The following is a 16,090-nucleotide window of genomic DNA, read 5'->3' as shown; positions in this document are numbered from 1 at the left end:
TCACATACGACCATACCCATTGGAAAACTCGGGATCCCGTCCGCTCTCCCATAGATAAGCCAATGAGGGCCGGATTAGTAGTTGGGTCGGTGACGACCAGCGAATACCTGGTGTTGTATGTTTTTGACGTTTTTTGGTAAAGATATCGTGATTGTGGTGGGTGACGATGATGCGATATCCTCCATGTCGTCGGTTGGGGTTGGCGGTAGCTCTTGACTTTCTGGCACGGGCGCCATACAGCTCTCTGGTGCCCCTGTGACCCTTCTTTGGGTGTCCGTTCAATAGATTCTTGGCTGCACTTGAATCGATCGTAGAAGACTCTACGAGTGGAGTAAGGCTGCAATGAGGGGGGGAGATCTTCACACTCATAGACTACTTTCGTGTTGTAGACGGACTTCTTAGTACAAAAGCAGGCCATTTCCTCTTCGTTTATCATGGCACGTCGGTGCCGAACTACCGATCTCAAACTCCAAACTCCAGCCTCCTTGCCAATCGTGAAATCCTCCATGCCGTAGCAGTTGCTGTGATCCTGCATCAAATTGAACCTTCGTATACCTAATATCCTAAGCCAGACACGTGAAAATCGGAAATTCAATCCGGGTCTGAACAGTCGTCACACTTTGTGTGATTACAAGGCGTTGCGTTGCACTTCATATTGTCGTTCTCGTCCGTTCCGCATAGCTCGCTGTTGTTGTTCTCGCTGCACTCGCAGCACTTCCAAGACCCTTCGGGCATGGACTTTGTGCTGTTGGGAGGGAGCTCCGACGTGTCGGAGTCGTTCCCATCGTCGGACCTAGGAGAGTGCTGGTTAGTTTATGATTCAGAGAGAAGGAAACCTAGTTCGCTGACTTACATATTGTATGATTCAAGTCTGAAAGATCTGAGAGGCACGGAGACAGACTTCAAAATAGATTGAGAGATTGACTGTGATTCAGGTCGAGCAGGTCGAGTTTGGTGAGAAACAGATTCAAAAGAGCGTGTATCGTTCGATACAGCTTGATATGGAGTAGTGATGTAAGTTATCTAGGTCTAAGAACGTGATAAAGATGAGATAGACAGAAATACTAATTTGCTTCGGTATATTCTTTGAACCATAGCAACAGGTCTCTAGTCTCATTATATATGTGATCAATTTCTACCATGTTCAGATGACACTGAAGGCGGACGTCTGCCTTCCGCATCTTCAGGACGAGCACTCCAGTCTCAGATCAGAGAATCGGTTTAGATCGCTTTGCGCAGGTCTACCCCATGGCCGAGCTCCCTCGGACGTGGCTCAAAATGGCAATGATACATTCTTCCCGAACGAAACGTTCCTAGAAGAAGGTGTTCTTGGCCCCCGCTCGTGGTTCCAGCGTCCGATGGGTGTGCTGGATCTTGCGTCAGTCGTTCTATCTCGACCAGTACAGCATAGGGCTCCGAGACCAACCCCCACCCGCAATGCCAGGGGAAGCCATCTCAGCTCCGGAGAGGTTTCCAAATAAGGACCTGAGAGGAAAAAAAGCGGTTCCTGACTGGTTGTCTCAAAGGTCAACATTGGAATCAACATTCTTGGGCTGACGCCGGTGATGCGGTTACGCCTGCTCTGCTACCCGCCGCATGTCTCGAGAGCCGCAGCGGGATGACCGAGCTCTTCAACTAGTAACATGGGGGCGAATCCTGCAGGCGGTGGGATAGGAGTGGGCCGTGTTGGGTGAATTTCTCGACTTCATCGCCGGCACTTGGGTTTGGCAACCAGTCAGCTACTATACCGCGATACCGCGGGACGGAGACGAGACCGGGAGCCGACCCCAAAGATGACCATAGGGCCGTGGCCGTGGCTTACCTGTAAGGATAAGGCAATGCGGGACAAGGCAACGCTAACAATAGGGCAGCCTTATGGCTCACCTTGAAGCTTATAGTTCAACAGAGGTAATCCTGCTGTTGTGTATGGTCGAGTACCGCAGACACCTCGGCCTGCTTCCGTGCAGCTTTCGATTTCCTTCACCACTCCCCTCTGCCGAAATATAGTGAGGGGTTTTCCATATACGTCGCGCGCTTAACCCGGGGGTCCGTCATGATCGAGATCCAGGCCATCCATCTCGTAAACGTAGGGCTGAAGCGGGGTCGAAATGTTGACTTCGGGATACTACTATTTATTAGCAACAATGACTCGTTCTAAGACACCTCTTAGTCCAAACGGACTAGCTTTGCGAAGGGACGGCGCCTTGTTCGAACCCCAGACAAGCCACTCCGTGAATTTTGCAGTGAATAGAGATTCCCGCATTCCAGCCGAACGGTGGACCGCACAAGGTGGGTTTCAGGGTGACTGGATGCCTGATAGTTTATACCAGCAAGACCCTCCGAAAGAAGCCTTATGTCATATCGTCGACTTCTGTGCAACCGAGCCTCCTACGAAGAGCGGTGGTCAACGGAATCACGGGAACCCAGGTTTGACACGAGAAACCCCCGATCCGAACCACCAAGTGAGTGGATGCCTAGCTGCATCGCATGAAGCATAGTAATCGTCATAGCATTACGTGAAGCGTGGGGTTACATATGGAAGCGGATTTGTGTCTTATCCTCCGTTACTTGTGGTGGGATGCCGTGCCTCGTGGTCGGCGGCAGCGAGGCTTTGCGGCCGGCGCAGTGTCATGACCAGTCCCCATGTGCGAGGAGATATGCAGCCTGTTCTTCATTTTTCTCTTCTCTTCAGATTGGTCAATTAAACGCTAACGCTAGGGCAGTAGACGCGGCATGCAGTCTGAGAACCGGAGGACGAGTGTTGATCTCCGTGATCTGCCAGGTAAGTGAGAAGGTAGAACGTCTTGATGAGGTAGGTATGTCATGAAGCTTAGTATAATCAGAGGTGAAGTGGGGAAATTAGATTGAATAGACTGACTCTGGATTCTGTACCACCTGCTTCTTTGGATAAACAATGTGCGAATCAGTGACTCGCAGCCTGCTGCTGATATCGTTGGGGTCGATTATAGAACGATGTAGACGCAGCAGGCTCGCTGGACTCTTCAACTCAGACCATCTGGTGACGGTAGACCAGAAACAAAATATTCTCGGCTTGGAGGCTGAGACAGAGCATCAAAGGTACAAGAGACCATGATCCACTGAGTGATTCAGCTCGAGGTATTTGTGATGCTTTAAAGCTCGGCACGCGGCGTGCTTTAATTATGATCTTGCAGTCTCGTGTTGCCTTTACGGCTGTTGCCTGATGGGCGCCTTTCTCATTCATAAACTTATGAGGCGCTGGAAAGGCGCGCAATGTACGGAGCACTAGAGCTAGGAATGTCTTGAAACGTATTTCTTGGCACGGCCGAGGCTGCGTCTTCCAAGAGCTGACATACGACACACCATCATGAAGGTTGCAGCTGTGTGACCGCACCTCCCAGGACTAGTTCAAACGTTGAGAGAGGGCGAGGATGATGTTCACACGTGAAGAATTGAATCGGCGTGTCCGAATTATAAGCTAGATATAGGGTAATGACGAAGAAGGATGCAGAGACGATCCTGATAGGGAACCAGCCAAGATGCAGATTTTGCACGAGCCTGATGAGACTTGATAGCGGCTTAAATAAGCGGACGAATGATGCAGCATCGCGGCGTAGCAATTTCCTCAATGGCGAATCGCGAGAGGATGAAGTAGGAGTGTTAAGAGCACCCAATGAGTTCGTGCAAGATGGACTGTTGTCCTCAAGGGACTCAACGACGAAGAAAGCAGAGTAATGGCATGTTGACGAAACCAAGTGGTATGCAGCCTCATGTCGTCGGACGATGAGATTGAGATGTAATGAAGCCTTCCCTCTCTAAAGTAGATGGAGCCGATGTCGTTGTAGGAGGTTGAAGGATGAGCGCTGCGAGCCCGGACGTCTGCGGGTCATCATTGGCTAAAGGTGGATCCCTAAAGTGCCGCTGACCAATTGAATTCTCGGTAAAACCTGACCTGTTGCAAGTGTACGTACCTAGCTTCGACAGACACTAAATGGCAGGCGCGTTTGCAGGCGCGTTTACCTCAACGACCTGCTAATCTCTGCGTATAAGAATTATCCGTGCAACAACACATCAACCATCTCATCGATTCCAGACAAACGGCTGCACTGGGCCTTTGTGTTGTTGGAAAACGAGGGATTAATCGGAAGTGGACGAGAAGGAGAATTCTATTTATCTACTTTGCTGTCAACGACGTCCGGTCCATGTCGACCCAAGAAATACGCCGTTGAGAATCCGGCAAGCGAGCAGGGGGCCTCACGACGCCTACCGACGTGATATCATGTCGTCCTCACAGCCCTTCCGGGAATCTTCCCCTATCCCCGGCATCGGCAGACGCAAATCTCAGTTCACCTTCAAACAACTGTCCCAACTAGCGACTTACAATACATCGTGCCCCTTACGAGTTGTAGCCCACATTGACCTAGATGCTTTCTATGCACAATGCGAGATGGTTCGTTTGGGCGTGCCTAAGGACCAGCCTTTGGCTGTCCAGCAATGGTACGTGGCCCTTCCGTCTGATCATTCTGTCAACTAACAACCCTAAGGCAAGGATTAATTGCTGTCAATTATCCAGCACGTGAGCACGGCATCGGTCGTCATTGCACTTTGACGGATGCGAAGAAGCTATGCCCTACATTAGTTGCCCAGCATGTAGCAACTTGGCGAGAAGGCGACGACAGGTGGGCATACCGTGATGATGCTGCTGCCAACATCCAGAGCGACAAAGTCTCTCTCGATCCGTACCGCCTTCAGTGCAGAAAGATTCTGGCAGTCATCAAGGAAAGTTTGCCTGCGGATCAGCAAAAGGTTGAAAAGGCCAGCATTGACGAGGTTTTCCTTGATCTCTCCGCACATGTCCATGCAGTTCTCCTGGAACGCTTCCCCGAGCTGAGAAACCCACCACCTTACGACGATCCGACGGAGAATCTTCCAGCCCCGTCCGTGGCAGCCCTGGACTGGCAAGCGGATGCTCTCATCGACCTGAATGAGGAGGAGGAGTCCGTGGACCCAGACTGGGACGACGTGGCGATCCTTATTGGGTCTGAGATTGTCCGCGATGTCCGAAGACAGATCCTGGAGAAGTTACACTACACATGCTCCGGAGGTATTGCCAAAAATAAGCTGTTGAGCAAGTTGGGCTCCGGGCACAAGAAGCCCAACCAGCAGACCGTCATTCGAAACCGAGCCGTGGCCCAATTTCTGTCAGGCTTCAAGTTCACCAAGATACGCAATCTCGGGGGGAAGCTTGGCGAAAACGTGGTCTCAACCTTCAACACTGACGCCGTCGAAGAGCTATTGGCCATCCCTCTGGATCAGATGAAAGCAAAGCTAGGTCAGGACACCGGAAGCTGGGTTTTCAATACCATTCGTGGCATCGACGCTAGTGATGTCAACTCCCGCACACAAATCAAGTCGATGTTATCGGCAAAATCGTTTCGGCCCTACATCAACACCCCGGAACAAGCCCATCGCTGGCTGAGGATCTTTGCTGCCGACATCTTCGCCCGCTTGGTTGAAGAGGGAGTTTTGGAGAATAGGCGTAGGCCGAGGACAATAAACTTGCACCACCGGCATGGCGGCCAAATGAAATCGCGCCAAGGCCCAATACCCCAGGGCAAAGCACTAGATGAGCAAGCCTTATTCGAACTTGCGAAGAACCTCTTGAACCAAATAATAGGGGAAGGCAACGTCTGGCCATGCGCCAACCTCAGCTTAAGCGTGGGCGGCTTCGAAGACGGCATCACAGGCAACATGGGCATCGGCGCTTTCTTGCTGAAAGGAGAGGAAGCCCAGGCGCTAAGGCAGAGTAGCCGCGAAGCAAGCGATATGCCCATTCCTGAAGAAAAGCCGCCAAAGAAACGTCGGACGGAGGGAGGGGCGATCCATCGCTTCTTTGCACGTAACGTTTCCACTGACGAAGAAATGCCGTCCGACGGTGCATCCGCGAAGAGCGATATCAAATCCCGAGAAGAGACTAAGTCAGGTGAGCCTTCCATGGCTGTTCCAGGTACGAGTCTGGCGCACGAGGAAGGCAATGGTGGCTTCCATGAGGTGCCAACCACGGGCTTCGTATGCTCGCGGTGCAATACGGGGTTTGAAACGCCAGAGGAGCACCAAAGCCACGAGGATTGGCATTTTGCCAAAGATCTACAAGACCAGGAACGTGGCAAGCCCACACTTGCTCAGCACTCATCTGCCACCCGCAGCTCTGGCCCAAAGACTTCAGGAACTTCGGCCAAGCGGGGGGGCCGCGGCGGCAAGCTCGAGCATGGACAGAGCAGACTGAAGTTTGGATGAATCCTGGTGATATGCCCGTCTTTGCCAACATCACGCCAAAAGTCTGTCGAGCGGGTCCTGCCGCCTGGTACGCAACGAGACTTGGAAGTTGGTAAACTTTGACGCCCTGAGGCCTGGTCCAAGGGTCACCGCAGTACAGGAGATTGACGGCAAAGCCCCCGACGAACCTGAGGAATCATCACCGATGGGCGTTTTCTTTCCAAATTCAAGCTTCACCGAGCGAATTATGAGGCGAGTCTTACACAAGGGTACCCACCGGGCAGGGACGACATGACTTCGGGACCCGGTATGGCTATCCGTTGTTGCCCAGTTGGGCACCCGGTACAGCAATTTGGGAAGCAATCCTGTCTCACAGTAGACTCAGTCGCGGACCTGGGCGTTGCTTCCGGCCTTGCGCCGGGTTACAGTCTATCGGAGGTCGTGGTCATATGAGACATGAGGACGGATCAACTTGGCGAACCACAACGGCCTGACGGGACAGGGACATACATGTGGTTGAGCGTCTCCGCAGGCGCAACCGACGAGTTGGATGGCTACATGTGGATCGAAACTACCCGCAAGTGTCGTCATTCCAATTCCCGCCTGTAGCCTTCCGCGACGCATCCGGATCCTCATGACCCACGGGTTGAACCAATATTGGGAGCGCCAGGGGCAGCAGTGCCAGCGAGCAAGGCTTCGGACTCACGATTTACAAAGATGAATACAAAATCTTGAATAAGAAAACGGCATCCAGTACGTTTGTGCTCTGGATGGAGGAGACCGGTGCACATCGGATCCCTGATCGAGGCCGGTTCCGTGATACTGTTGGATCGAGGTTCACGCATCGTTTTGGTTGCGTCTGGATTGACACAATCCGGATGACGTCTGCAAGCGATTGGTTGCTAGTTAGGCATCTTTTGGGCCAAGGTGGGTTGGGCCACATTTTTGGCGCGAGGCATTGATACCCAACGTTGCCAACCACCACCTGGCACCGACGCACCGTTACCAACTCCCCGACTAGCAACACTACTCTGTCTCCGTATCCGTACTAACCACACAAATCAGCGTTTGCGGGAAAAAAGCACGCACTCGCCTTGTCTTGATCCGTGGACCATCGCGGACAAAATGGAGACTGGAAAGGAAAAGAGACGGGGCATTCCCGGCAGTCGGAAGCGATAGGCCACCGCTTCGCAGCGATGCAATGGGGCCACATCGCCGACCCTGAGTGGGTTCGCAGCAACGGCGAAGTCAATTTTTGATGAGGACGCCGCCAGCAACCGCCGGACGATCAAGAGACAGGGCAAGCAACGGCATGCTGCGCCGTCAAGTCGCGAAATGGCCGGCAGTCGAGGGCAAGGGTCCCAGGAAACGAACGTCCGTCGTCCCACGCTCCACAGCCACGGGGTTCTCATAGAAGTCAGCGGCGGGGGGGGGGGGGGCGGGTGTCATGACTGTCAATGAGGAGCATCAAATAAGTAGTTTTTGCGCCCTGAAAAGCGCGCCGGCTGGTCGCCGTCTGAGGCTGGGATATCCCGTCCTGGTAGGGTACCAACAGCTCGGTCAGTCAGACTTGAGGAAATTGAAAGGGACAGAAAGAAAAAAACAAGTCAGACTCCAGGCTTGCATCGTCTAACCATTCTTGCCTTTGGCAAGCTGACATAGGCAAGGAGGTCATCAGGGGCTGGAGAGTTGCTGGGGAATTGCCAAATCGAGTCTGCCAGAAAACGCAACTTTCGACACTGGCTCACACGCTTGGATTCCAAGCGCGCAGACTATACATGCACTTACGGACTGGTTTCTGCATCTAACACTTACCTGTTTCCAGAAGAAATTAGCCTTTGAAGTCCACGAATGTTTCCCAGCTTGTTCAACGGGGATCGACACGGATTGTAATGTCCAAGCGGTCTCCCGTAGCATCCTGCCCGACTTTCCAAAGTTACACAGACACAATAGAGTACACACTTCTTCTTTAGCCTCGGCAAGCAGACTGCCGCTCAAGGAAATGGCCTAGCGGATGTTGGAAAACGCCACTACGCCAAAGTAGTCAAACGTCTTCTCGATACATCCTTGACAAGAACAGCCCAAAACGCCATAGAACGACGGTCTAGAAGGGACTACTCACGAGCCACATCTTCTCCAAACCACTTCATCCCAAGCCGATGAATGTAATTCAGCCTCAGCTACGCCAAATTCTCAAACAAGAATATTTGGGGCGGAAGGTCTGGATCCTTTTCGAACCCCCTATAGGCTATGAGGCAAGCAACAGCACCGGACCTCACGATACCCGGTCCTAGGAGAAGGGTTGGGCTCAATCAAGGGGAATGGCGGATCTCAGACACCCCAAGGACGACCATAGGCCATTGGAATCAATCTACTTCGAGCTGCTGCCAATCTTCTCGCGTTTTCGGCTCAACAGCATCTCCCGCACGCAACTCTCTCGATTGGGCCTCGACATGCCGTGTCGCATTGGACGAGTTTCGACTTTCTAAGGGGCGGAGGCAGGAACAAATAATACGCGCACCATTGAGCCGACCCCCCCGGTGCAGCGAAATTCGAGCCTGCTGTAACATGGAGGACAAACCTTCGCATTGGATCTCACAACAGCTCGCCATCATGCCGTCTGTCTCATCTCTACCCTTTTGGAGCTTGACACGACATTATACCACGTATAAGGACCGCTTGGCTGCTGCATCTTTCAGGCTGGGTTATTGGCCAGCCTGAGAGCATGTACCAAGCTGGCCCGCCTTCATTGCCTTTCGTTCGCCTTACGTGCGTCTGTTTGTACAGCAATGGCGACAAAAGCAGGTAAAGGCAGGCCTCAATATTCCAACGAATACCAACTGAGTGTTTGGATGCGAATTACGAGTGCGTGTGCGCCAACAGCCCTCGCATGTTTGCTTCTTCTCACAAGCGCAAATACTGTACTACTGTACCTATCCAGACGTACTCACGCACGTCACCGTGGATGTCTGTTTGATGCGGTCCTAGTCATCGGGGCCACCCAAGTGGTGGTCGTGGTGCGCGCTAAAACGGAGCATCGAAAGCCCCCGGACGGGACGTTTCCTGGGGCTGTCCTGGACTTGGACAGACGTGAGTAAGATTTTGTTGTTCATAGGTAGTGCGCGCACGACGCAGGGAAGTTCCTCGGTAACCCTTTTGGGCAGCGCGATCAGTCAACCCAACCTCCCAACCTCTCTCAAAGCTGCAAGCCTGCACCTCATCCCGTCTCCATCCACTCAGAGCGGCCGCCACCCATTCTTCCCTGCTACCGCCCAACCGCTCTCCGCCTCTCTGTATCCGTACGGAGCATTTGCACCAGGTTTCTGCTTTTCGCGTACCGTCCCGCCAGGTGGCTCTTACCGCCTCTGCTGGCTGGTCAGGTATTCGTTGCGTATCCATCTGTACCGTGCGTACCTTGACTGAGGCTGGGACGTATAGCTTGAGATGTACAATGGGATACCTCTCATCCTCCCGCCGTCCGTCTTCCTCTCGGGAACTAGGCGGCGCAAGCTGGGCTAGGCAGGCTATCATCGCTTGGCCAGCAAGAGGCTAGACTTGGGCCACACCATAGGTAGACGCAACACAACCCACCCCGATGCCCCCCCTCCTCGTGCACTAAGGGGATCCAGTGGCATATTGGCTAGGTTGCCAGGGTTTGGGTAGAGCGCGAGGGAAAATCCGCACGGGACTGTCAGTCAGCAACGTGGTGCCAGCAAGCCCTGTGGTTTCCTTGCCTGGTCGGTCCCGAGCAGGTTCGACTTAACAGAAGGAGGAGGAGAGTAAGGCCTCCCATCCTACGTACCTCATCATCTCACGGGGGGTGGAAGAGCAAGATGGAAGGGCAGAGAGGGCAAGCGATTGAGGCAGAGGATGTGTGTGTGGGTGTCGTGTGAGTAAGGTACATAGTGTAGGTAGTCTATAGGCTTAGGTTATTCGAATTGCCTACATGAGGCGGCCTTACCTCACATTCAGGCTGCTGCTACCAACAACAGTGAAATAAGGCAAGGAAAGGTACAAGGGCAGTACTCCATACCAAGTACACCTCGCGCCTCAACGGCTCAGAACCGCAGTTAAAACGTGAGGTCGAGGGGTATTGGTGACCAGTCATAGGCGGGCCTCACTGACCACACTGACCACACTGGTCACTGGACGCAGAGCCTAGTGGTTGACTGGTCCACGTCGGTGACTTCACTTACCGCTGCCCGCTAGGTCCCGGTTTTTCCTACCAGAAGCCCCCACCCCCAAGAGAAGAGCCAGACTCTGGCCTCTTCCTTTTCTGCGCCCACCACCCACTCCCTGCCCGCTTTTGCCTTCCCGTTCTTCCTCTTTTTCTTCCCGCCATCTCGACAATCCCATTTCTTACTCTCTTCCCCTCCTCTTTCTCTTTTTTCCTCTCCTGCTCTTTCTCTCTCACCTTCACGTTGCCTCGCCTCGCTCGACCCTCTCTCTCGACCGGTTACCCTTCTCCCTCCTCCTACTCAGACCACCCCCCGCTTTCAACCGTCAATATGTCGAGATCCTCCCGTGGCCCCCCTCCGGCTTCGTCTGCCCCTCAGAGCGGCCGCTCCAACGAGTACTTCGTTCCGAGAGATGGAATTGATCGCGAGGTCATCACCGCCGATATTTGCCGCTACCTCGGCAACGACGCCCTCGTCCGCCCGGGTCACTACGAGAACCCCCAGACCGGACAAGTCTCACAGGGTTACTACATCACCGCCTACCGAAACCTAACAACAGTGAGTGGCTTTGCTCCACTGTCGTCGCCTTTCGCTCGACCAGTATACTGATGCAACGCCTCCGTAGGCCATGATCGACGACTTGAAGGCCGATTCTGCGCGATGGGAGGCAGAGAGGCGGCAGCAGGCCGCCCGGAATAGTTCAGGAGGTACATTTACCTCAAGAGACGCGACGGCTCTTTTGTCGAGACGTTCTAACTCCCCTACAGCAGGGTACCGCCAGTCGGAGACTCACTCCGCACGCCAACACTATGGTCCCACGGATTCCACTGGCTACCCGGACGTAGGACGTGATTCCTATGAAAGCACCCCTAGATATCCAGGATCTCAAGCCCCAGGTTACTCGGGGAACTCTGCCCAGGGCTACTCTGGATCTACCCCTTCCTATCAACAGCAGCCTTCTTCTTCTTACTCAAGTGGTGGGTATCCCTATTCTGGACAGCCAGACCCAAGAGCCGACCCCAGGTACGCTGGACAGAGCCAAATGGGACAAGGATACGGTGAACCCCCGTACATTGCTACGGCCGCGAACATGGCGGCGCAAAGAAACTACCCCGCCGACCCCTACGCAGGACAGCCCTCTCGGACTCCTACTTCGATGGCGCCTCCGCCAGGAGGGCCGGCTTACTCTTCCGGATCACAGGTTCCGGCAGGATATCCCACAGGTTACTACCCGCCTTCGACGTCAGCCTCGTACGGTTCCACGCCGGTGGCTTCTGATCCGATGTACGGACGCGGTGCGTATACAGCTTTGTACCCAACCCAACTTCTTGGACCGAATCTAATTATGTAGCGTCCCCAGCAGGTGGTGTTGCTCACCCGTCTCTCTCTGGCCAAGGAGGATCACAGTATGATAAGCCCCCTGCACCCCGTGGTTCTGCTCCTCCATCGAGTTCCAAAGCTCAGACGACAAGTAGTGGATCATCGCACTCTCGCCGCAGCGAAAGGGATTCCGACAGGCATCACCAATCCGACCGCCATCGCCCCCCGCGTCGCTAATACGTTACCTTCACTGGAATTTACTGTAGCCACTCCGACTGCACAGGACGCCCGTCCTGTGAGTCGCTGTCATGAACTTGATCCTAATGATCTCGGGTCTTGGACCCGTTTCCCGGTGTCGGCTTCCTTATCATTTGTTTTCTCTGGATAGACCCTTTTCCTGGATTCGAGGTGTGGAAATCACCTCGTGAGTTGCAAGTATGCATCTCGCTCTCTCCGTTGTCTGGCTTTGCTGGCGTTTTGGCTCTGCGCGGCCTCGGAGTTTCCCTGGCTCTACATATCTTCCTGGACCGTTACGTCTCGAGTTCTACTACATCCTGCCCGGATCTCACCTGGACTTGACCTGGATTTCACCAAGAATGGATTGTGCCGCGCATACCCCTGGACGTTTTACGACTGCATATATGGATGGGCTTACGATTTTTGCTATTCGATCAACCTTTTCTTTTCAGCAAGTATGACTTGCTACTACGTGTTTATGGCCCGGAACCCAGGAACGGAAGAGGACGTACTTTCTTGAACCGAGTCGACTTTGACGACTTTTTACACGGACCACTTTGCTGTCTGGAGCCGTCCTGGCGGTGGATGTAATGTCATTTTACTCTCTTCTCCTGGTCTGGGTTTCATTCTTCCTACTTGGACTTTTGGAGTTCGGGGTCATCATGGTGTTTCGTTATAGAATGGGTGGCGACGGCATCTGGACAGCAAGGTGAGTTAACGGATTGCCAATTTTTTTGACCAACTTCGAAAGGATACTCTGCCAACTTCCCCCATGAGGATCTGAGACACTCATGATTGAGAACTCTCATTTACCTAACGTCACAGTCATCCAACCGGACTCGTTGCACCGCAAACTACTCTCCACTGGAAAAACAAAACTGGCCATTTGCAAACCCGGATCTGCGCTTAAGCACTCGCACCGCACCATGGACTTCATTCCACATTTTGGAGATTCCGGATCAAAGCTTCATGGACCAGCCTGTGGAAGTACCACCCATTGGACAGTGGCCGTGGACAAGAAAGGCCTTGACCCCCACAACCGAGACTCCCAAACCCTTTTGGATCTCGAGTTAGCTCACTGAGCTCAATCAAGAAATTACTGGGAGGAGATACATCTCCAATGTGGGTGAGTTATACATGGCCTGGCCTGCCAGCCATTTCGATACAATGGCCAAGACATTCCATCGATCATGAGTGGCCTTTGCCGGTCAAACACACCTTGGCACCTGACAACATCCGTTGCTTTTTGGATGCATGTTGCGATCATCAATGCAGCCTGCCATGGGACACGAGTCTGGCGGTTCATGGTACCCACTACCCACTGTGACCTGAAGATGAGGCATGGTTGAGGTTCACTAGCGCCAGGCTAGGCACATGGTACAAACGACTCAACCCTACCTTTCTGGACTACTTTCCCTGGACTGCGGCTGCCCAGTCTTGCGGAACACTTCCTGGATCACGTGGAGCCTTCCTGGGCAGCTCTTCCGGAACAGCTCGTTAGTCACCGCTATTTCTATTCGTTCTGTGTTTCTATTCGCATCGTGGAACCATATCTATCCAAGCCGGGACATCGAACGTGGGAACTAACACGCTCGTCGCAGGCTTCACAGGGAACAAGCACACAATGTTGTAGCCAGGGTGGATAGTAGTGGCTCAATAGAGCGGACTTGATGTATTGCATATATCGGCGATTGTTACGTTTGGACCCAGATTTTTTTGGAAAGTTTTGGAGTTGTGGTAACATCTACCGGATTTATATTATGCGATTTTTGTTGTTGTATTTGGCGTTTGGGCATATGATAACCAGCGATTATCGGCTGTTGAATGATGACTAAGTTTCTGTAATGAATTGAACGTTTCTGGATTATATCAATGATCACTTATCCCAGCTTGGGCATTTCCTCGTCATTTGTCATCTTAAAGACGCGTCTTGATACTCGGCAGGTCGCATCTGGACAGTCTTGCCCAGCATCACCCTGGTCATGTGAGGTGTCACCCTGTCCACCTACCGTCCCTCGGGTACGGAAGGTTCATCGCCACTGCTGGCGAGTTGTGCACCGCTCGTGTCGACTGCGTGGTATGAAGCTTGAGTTTGTCAGGCAACCAACCCATCCTGTTGGGACAGATTTGATCTTTCACCATCGGGGAAAAAAGGATTGGGCGGGGGGGCAGGGCAGGGCAGTCAGGAACTATTCATATGCTTTCTCAACTTCCTTCGTCTCTCGCCACCTAGGAACAAAAGACAACAAACAGTCCGAAAGGGCAAAAGTTCAATTTGGTGCTCAGCATCCTCTCTCCCCATGGTGTCGAACATGGCCTCACTCTGCCTTTCGTCCACCTAGCACCTACAAGATATTCGTATACTCCACGCCCCTAAGCCAAACCTCCGTCTCCAGAGAAGTGGTCAGCTACATGATATCAGATATCCGCCATATGTAGACAAAACAAGAGCAACAGCACCCTCATATGACATACAAATCTCTTCCCAAATGCCCACAGGAAACCCCAAAGTAACACACCCCAATGCTCATCCCAAGATCTCTCTTCGCAAGTCACCTACCACGCCAACTTCCATCTACTGACTCGAATCCCTCTACCTGGATTGCCCCCCCCCCCCTTCCCAATCCCAATTTCATCAACAGGGTCGGTCCTCCCATCCTCCAACGCCACTCCCCCACAGGTCTGAACTTGACCTGATTCATTGCCCTGCTAAGACTGATCGGATCACCAAGGTTGCTGTGTCTTTTTGCCACGGCCCTTATGAGCATGGGATGAAATGCCTCGCTGGGTAGGGATGATGGCTTGGGCAGTTGAGTGCCTGGGATTTACAAGGGAGAGGAGAACATTCACATCCTCGAGATGGGCGAGGTTTGATCTTGACCTGGGAAGTCTCGACGATGTATGCCAAGAGAGGGAACCTAGTGGTTTGCCGATGCTGTGGGTGCGGGTATGAAAGAGGCAAGAAAACGTACAGATGGGTTTTTGGGACAACGGCGGACAAGAAGGAGGAAGGTTAGCGGGCTTAAACCTGCCATCCTGATATACGTCTCGAAATGGAGAGCCAGTTTCTCACTCACTGATGCTTCAAGTCTGGTCACATCAAGGCTCAGGTATGCGAAATAGAGTGTCTGGCGCCTGAGAATTCGGCTCGTAATAAGAACATAAGGTAGGCGCAAAGATTGCCCTGGGGAAGTTGTTGGGCTTCCTGCTGCTGCTGAGGATAGTATGCTCTCGGATCTGGCATGATCGAGAAGGGGGGGACCATCAGTCATGACTTTCGAGGGTATCGATTGATGCTTAATGAAGATGGGATGGATGAAGAAGGATGCTCTGGCATCGTACGTAGAAGTCTTGGTGTTGGAAGTTTGAAAGCTGCTGCGATGAACCCTGTTACTGGAGGCTTGAAGGAAAGGGGTTCAATGGGGATTTCCTTCGAATTTGTGACTCTACAAATCGACACCAGATCTTGCGGGCAACAGCTTAGGAACTACCGACATGGGGAAATGTCGCTCCGTGAATGACTTATTATCGTCTTGCTCAAGGTCTAGAGCAGTATAAGAGTACCAGAGACCAGGACAGGGGTGAACAAAAGGGTTTGTATCCCAGATACAAGGCTTTATTAACGAAAAAGCCGAGTAGTTGCCAGGCCATCAGAATGGAGAGTATTATTGCTGAAGTGCATGAAGGATGTAATAGACCTTTGATGTTGAGAGTTGATAGAGACAGACTAGCACCCCCAGACTCCGGCGTTTTTGCGGGGCGTATGCCAAAAAAGACGGGATCGTGACCTTTATTTCTAACTACTACAACTCAGACGCGGTTGACGCGGATAAACCACACGACATTCTCCATTAGTTCTCGTACGCGCAGTGTGTAGGGGCAACGAGACAAAGGCCTTAAAAAAAATCAAATTGAGTAGATATGGGCTCTCTGAATACGGAAGTGACTCGAGCAATCATGAGAAAACGGGCAAGGTGAAGTGTCCCGTAGGTTTTTTCTATATGTGGAGCTTTGCCCGGCGATTGCGCTCCGGCGAAGTGGGAACTCGGTCCACACCGAGGACGGGGTGACCAAGCCAGTCCATACGGGGATCGAAATGG

At 52.7% G+C, this 16,090-nt stretch overlaps 5 protein-coding genes across 5 annotated transcripts; 4 read left to right on the top strand and 1 right to left on the bottom strand.

Moving 5' to 3' along the window:
• Window positions 1-591: 591 nt before the first annotated feature.
• CPAR01_16736 (uncharacterized protein) lies at window positions 592-735 on the bottom strand (the record flags this gene model as incomplete). The annotated part of the gene is made up of 1 exon (XM_060500980.1): window positions 592-735. The coding sequence occupies one exon, from the start codon at window positions 733-735 to the stop codon at window positions 592-594; it is 144 nt and encodes a 47-aa protein (XP_060340357.1).
• Window positions 736-4,258: 3,523 nt separating this feature from the next.
• On the top strand, window positions 4,259-6,276 carry CPAR01_16734 (impB/mucB/samB family protein; the record flags this gene model as incomplete). The annotated part of the gene is made up of 2 exons (XM_060500979.1): window positions 4,259-4,476; window positions 4,524-6,276. 2 exons carry the CDS (start codon window positions 4,259-4,261, stop codon window positions 6,274-6,276), a joined length of 1,971 nt encoding a protein of 656 aa, XP_060340356.1.
• Window positions 6,277-7,513: 1,237 nt separating this feature from the next.
• CPAR01_16733 (uncharacterized protein) lies at window positions 7,514-7,669 on the top strand (the record flags this gene model as incomplete). The annotated part of the gene is made up of 1 exon (XM_060500978.1): window positions 7,514-7,669. One exon carries the CDS (start codon window positions 7,514-7,516, stop codon window positions 7,667-7,669), a length of 156 nt encoding a protein of 51 aa, XP_060340355.1.
• Window positions 7,670-9,507: 1,838 nt separating this feature from the next.
• CPAR01_16732 (uncharacterized protein) lies at window positions 9,508-9,678 on the top strand (the record flags this gene model as incomplete). The annotated part of the gene is made up of 1 exon (XM_060500977.1): window positions 9,508-9,678. A coding segment is annotated over one exon (171 nt), but the record flags the coding sequence as incomplete, so codon positions are not given.
• Window positions 9,679-10,763: 1,085 nt separating this feature from the next.
• On the top strand, window positions 10,764-11,990 carry CPAR01_16731 (transcription factor RfeG; the record flags this gene model as incomplete). The annotated part of the gene is made up of 3 exons (XM_060500976.1): window positions 10,764-10,991; window positions 11,059-11,728; window positions 11,785-11,990. The coding sequence occupies 3 exons, from the start codon at window positions 10,764-10,766 to the stop codon at window positions 11,988-11,990; spliced, it is 1,104 nt and encodes a 367-aa protein (XP_060340353.1).
• Window positions 11,991-16,090: the final 4,100 nt, after the last annotated feature.

Source organism: Colletotrichum paranaense (assembly GCF_030867605.1).
Source record: "Colletotrichum paranaense strain IMI 384185 chromosome Unknown Scaffold_28.1, whole genome shotgun sequence".
NCBI classification, from domain to species: Eukaryota; Fungi; Ascomycota; class Sordariomycetes; order Glomerellales; family Glomerellaceae; genus Colletotrichum; species Colletotrichum paranaense.
This window is presented reverse-complemented; position numbering and strand designations above follow the sequence as displayed.